The 4,366-nt window shown below is 33.9% G+C and overlaps 2 protein-coding genes and 1 long non-coding RNA gene across 4 annotated transcripts; 2 read left to right on the top strand and 1 right to left on the bottom strand.

The window, feature by feature from the left end:
* The first annotated feature begins 659 nt into the window (after positions 1-659).
* LOC133337661 (uncharacterized) lies at positions 660-1,484 on the top strand. The gene is made up of 2 exons (XM_061545868.1): positions 660-989; positions 1,051-1,484. Exons 1-2 carry the CDS (start codon positions 926-928, stop codon positions 1,482-1,484), a joined length of 498 nt encoding a protein of 165 aa, XP_061401852.1. The 5' UTR covers positions 660-925.
* Positions 1,485-1,598: 114 nt separating this feature from the next.
* On the top strand, positions 1,599-2,377 carry LOC133337660 (uncharacterized). The gene is made up of 2 exons (XR_009754594.1): positions 1,599-2,061; positions 2,131-2,377. It is a non-coding gene; the product is annotated as an uncharacterized LOC133337660 (long non-coding RNA).
* LOC133337659 (putative nuclease HARBI1) lies at positions 2,376-4,291 on the bottom strand. Of its 2 annotated transcripts, XM_061545866.1 has the most exons (5): positions 3,956-4,291; positions 3,818-3,903; positions 3,186-3,725; positions 2,915-3,130; positions 2,376-2,863 (listed from the first exon to the last, which is right to left on the bottom strand). In XM_061545866.1, the coding sequence occupies exons 2-5, from the start codon at positions 3,897-3,899 to the stop codon at positions 2,481-2,483; spliced, it is 1,221 nt and encodes a 406-aa protein (XP_061401850.1). In that variant the 5' UTR covers positions 3,900-3,903; positions 3,956-4,291; the 3' UTR covers positions 2,376-2,480. The 2 variants fall into 2 exon arrangements, with proteins under 2 accessions (XP_061401850.1, XP_061401851.1); XM_061545867.1 differs by lacking the exon at positions 3,186-3,725 and having other exon boundaries at positions 3,818-4,291.
* Between the last annotated feature and the right edge of the window lie 75 nt (positions 4,292-4,366).

Genomic DNA, 4,366 nt, shown 5'->3' with positions numbered 1-4,366 from the left:
GCAGACAAAAGACAATTCTATGCAAAATTTTGGCGATCTAGCTCATTTCGTTAAGATGATAGAGTGATTACAACAGACACAGAGACGGACAGACGGACGATATAGCCATATATCGTCATAGAATTTTACGCTGATCAAGAATATATACACATTATAGGGTCGGAAATGATTATTTCGATGAGTTACAAACGTAACAACAAAATTAATATACCTTCCATACTATGTTGGAGGGTATAAATATCGGAACCTACGAAACCAAAATTGCACATAATTGGCTGTTACAGTATCGGAACCATACACACCCTTCACAAGTTTAGCCGCTTCGAATGGATTTTCCCCTTTGTCATAAACATATTCCTATATGTTCAACATTCATTCAACATGCTTACAAATGATCTATATTAAAAAAACATTGTTTTATAACTTCTAATATAGTTATAACATAGTTAAGGAAGGAATAATGTTTATCTCTTTTCGCACCAGCATGTACACCACATGACGGAGGGTATAAATTGTTCGGCTGATCAGACCAGCCAAAGGTCTTTCATGGACATGCTACAAACATATGTACAAAGACATAATACCTATACTACAGCGTGACAAAGGGTATAATGATTGGTCTTTTAAACCGAAAATGTGGATGACCAGCTTAAAAGTATCTATACGATGTCATAATATTAGGTGTGTCTGGTTACTTTCCCTGCAGGAATTGTCCAGTAACTTCTTTCTGAGAGAGTAAGGTAGTTTTATTCTCTTTTGCAAGAAAAATGCGAAAAGTAAACAGACGGCATCCCTGCAGAAGCTTGCAACTAATCAGCTGATTTGTCAAAACAAACCAATTTGTCCGCCATTATAAAGAATTAAAAGAAAGAAAACACAACCAGTTTAAAAAGTTTTTGAAATAAAAAGGAAATAAAATAAAAAAATGAGCAATAAAAGAAAGATAGATTTGATGTGTTCCCCAGAAACTTTTAAACGTGTTAGTAATGGTAAGTTTTTTTTGCATAGAATAAAAATACTTTTGTATAATGACATTTGCTTTTCTTTTAGATACAGAGTTTAGGAACGCTTTGGCAAGTGGTATCGAGGGGATTGAGGAATGTGACGAGTTAATTTTTTCGCCGAATGTTGTTTCCGACGAAAGCATGGAGGAGCCACTTGTGTTTAACCCGATCTTTGAGTCTCAATGCCAACTCGAAGAAGGCTGTGAACCACAAAGGCCAGAGCCCGACGGCAAAAAGTCCATTTGGTTGGATTCCTCAACAAAACTTTTAATTAACAAATATAAGGATTTGCGGCCTTTAGTCGGAAAAGTGGCTTCGCTAAAAAACAAAAAACAGATGTGGACAAAGATTTCAGAGGAGCTTAAGGCGAATGGGCATGATTTTACCATAGCGCAAGTGGAAAATAAGTTTTATAGTTTGCGGACAAATGTATACCCTCAGCCAATGTTTGATTATTTAAATGAATTTGTATTTGTTTAATGACTGCATAAAAAGTTGATTTTGATCACTCCCATGGTGATTCCGAAGAAGTTGGCCAATATTGTCCATTAATATCATAAGCCTGATATAAGCATAATAAGGTATCAGGTATATCGACAACTTCCTTCATTTTATATGAGACATGTCATATTTTTTGGATGATTGCTGATATAGTGGACCGAAATATTCCTCTTCATCTAATACTAATAAATTTATTGTGATGTGAAAATTTAAAGAACATGGAAAATGATGACCGACATTGACCAGCCAGACAGACATTTTTATACCCTCCACCAAAAAAAGTATGCAGGGTATATTGAGTTCATCATTCCGTTTGTAACTCATCGAAATAATCATTTTAGACCCAACAAAGTATATATATTCTTAATCAGCGTAAAATTCTAAGACGATTTAGCACTATTCCTTTTAATTAATTTTATTATTTTATATTACAGTGAACTTGACGGAATATTTCTGGAGAAAAAGTCAATAAATCCCGAATATGTGTTGGACAACGAAGCTGAGGTTACGACGGAAGACCTTTTAACTGCTGATTCATTAAATATTTCTGAAACAGGTATTTGAGCCATACTACAATATATCCTTTTTTGTGCTGTTATACAGAGTGCTATGTTTTAATTTTCAGAAAATCTGGACCCGCTTCCATCAACCTCGAAAAAAAGGAAGACTAATGGCCAAGATTATTTAATGGAGTATGCTAAGGAAAGGAAGGAGAGTGAAAAGCAGTTAAGAGAACTAATAGAAAGAATGTTAAAAAAACGCGAAGAAAGGGCCTTGCGAAAAGAGGAATTGGAGACCAAAAAAATTGAACTTCTGCAATCTCTAATAAATTCCTTAAAGAAATAAATTTTAATGATCATGTTTTTACAATATTTAATGAATTTTATTATTAAAAATGATTCGTTATAGAATCAAATGAATTCTTCAATAATAAATACATCTTAATTAATATGAAATTTAAAAAAAAATATTTGGTCAATTACTTTTATTTTGTATATACTGACAAATGGGGTCTCTTACAATATTACCCTGAGACACATTTGTCAATTCATTGGTTTCTTGCGTTTGATTTGTAGTGATTTCAGACGTGAAATCGATATCATCTTCGTTTGCTAAATTATGCAATACGCAGCAGGCTCTTATAAAGTGACAAATCTTTTTGATCCCTCTAAGTTTGCAGTAGTATAGCTGCCTGAATCTTTGCTTTAATATCCCAAACGTATGCTCAATGCATACCCGACCTGAACTCAATTTAATGTTGAACTGCTTTTGAGCTCTGGTCAAATGGCCATTATCTTTATATGGGGTAATTAAGAATTGGTTACAGGGATATGCCGAATCACCGAGTAGATAGTAATCTAAAATAAAATGTTTATTTTTGTGTACATTAATGTGCATAAGAATATTACCTTCACAGTACGTAGACAACTTTCCCCCAATCGGCGAATTTCTGAAAACCCAGCTGTCGTGGCATGAGCCAGGATACCCAACAAATATATTAATAAATTTCTTTTCTTGGTTACATATACCTTGCAAGCATAAAGTTACATCGCCTTTCCTATCGACATAATCATCCTTTCCAGAGCTGGGAGGGTCAATAACGATATGTGTGCCGTCAATACAACCTGCGAAAATAAACATATCTTTATTTTTTCTAAACAATCGAAAATGTGGTACTACCTATTGCCTTTTTAAAAAAACATTTGTTGTCAAAAAATTGTGCGGACCTTCTTTTTTCCTCCTTCGTAGGCCATTTTATGACTTCCGGGCTCATCGAACTCAAAAAGAGAGATATCCTTGATATAATTGCACCTACCGTAAACAGAGATAGATCGAATCGGTCTGCAATGTCTCTATAACTGCACGCCTCGTGGCCGGCAAACCACAAAAATACCAGGATATTCGTCTCTTCTGAGAATTTCTTGTCTGGACGCATTTTTTTATACATGTCCCAGTTGGATAACCTTTGACATAGGCTTTTAAATAGGCTTTTTGATACACGGAAATGTCTTCTAAATTCTTCCTCCGTGTATGTGGGCACAATACATTCAATGTATTTTTTGACCGCATTTCTTTTGTTTTTCTTCGTAATATGTAAAACATCATGGAAAAGTTTGTCCTCTCTTATCAATATTGCTTGAAAAAATACCTCATCATCATCATCACTTTCAGATGAGGATGATTCCATCAACAATGTAGTAACCACCTTAACAATTGTTTCTTAAAAAGAAGAAAGTCAGAGCTATATTTTGTACCATTCCTACTTTTCACACAGAAATGTAAAAAAATAAGTTGGAAACCATCATAACTACCTTTCTGCATATCCAAATCCATATTTGGGCTTAATAATTTACTGCCACTGGCTACAGAGACACACTGATCTTCTTCCGTCATTTTTCTAAAAATGCTGGAAATAGTCTTTTATTTTCCTATTACATATTAATACTTACGTTTTTCTCGTTTTGTAAAGTTTTTCTCCAAAAACAATTAGTCTTGCTAATTCCAAAAAAAATTATTTTCAAATTGAAAGCACAAAAATAAATAAACAAACAATAGAAAACATCTGATTGAATGTCGATGTATGAGAAGAAGAAGAGTTGCAAGAGATTGCAAGAAGAAATTTTTCCAGCAAGAATTTGCAAACTCTCACTGAAAGAACTGTCAAAATTTCTCTCTCCAACCGCTCTCTTTTGCAGAACTTTTGGGTTAACAGACGACTTCCAGTAACAATTTGTAACAATTGTTACAAACTTTAGGGTAACCAGACACACCTATTAACTGTTTTTCTTCAACGTTAAAATTGGGATAACAGTATCGTAGTATCTTTATATATTGTCGTGAAATAACTCAAACACTTTATT

Source organism: Musca vetustissima, unplaced genomic scaffold, assembly GCF_032173495.1.
Source record: "Musca vetustissima isolate MV318-11 ecotype Yass unplaced genomic scaffold, APGP_CSIRO_Mvet_v1 utg99462, whole genome shotgun sequence".
In the NCBI taxonomy this organism is placed as follows: Eukaryota; Metazoa; Arthropoda; class Insecta; order Diptera; family Muscidae; genus Musca; species Musca vetustissima.
This window is presented reverse-complemented; position numbering and strand designations above follow the sequence as displayed.

What these genes read in the sequence shown, in the direction of transcription:
- LOC133337661 (XM_061545868.1), top strand. Translation starts at nt 926, where the DNA reads ATGAGCAATAAAAGAAAGATAGATTTGATGTGTTCCCCAGAAACTTTT. An exon ending in TTTTAAACGTGTTAGTAATG is followed by an intron (nt 990 to 1,050) that starts GTAAGTTTTTTT and finishes CTTTTCTTTTAG; the next exon opens with ATACAGAGTTTAGGAACGCT.
- LOC133337659 (XM_061545866.1), bottom strand. Translation starts at nt 3,899, where the DNA reads ATGACGGAAGAAGATCAGTGTGTCTCTGTAGCCAGTGGCAGTAAATTA. An exon ending in GGATTTGGATATGCAGAAAG is followed by an intron (nt 3,726 to 3,817) that starts GTAGTTATGATG and finishes CTTCTTTTTAAG; the next exon opens with AAACAATTGTTAAGGTGGTT. An exon ending in GTTGTCTACGTACTGTGAAG is followed by an intron (nt 2,864 to 2,914) that starts GTAATATTCTTA and finishes ATTTTATTTTAG; the next exon opens with ATTACTATCTACTCGGTGAT.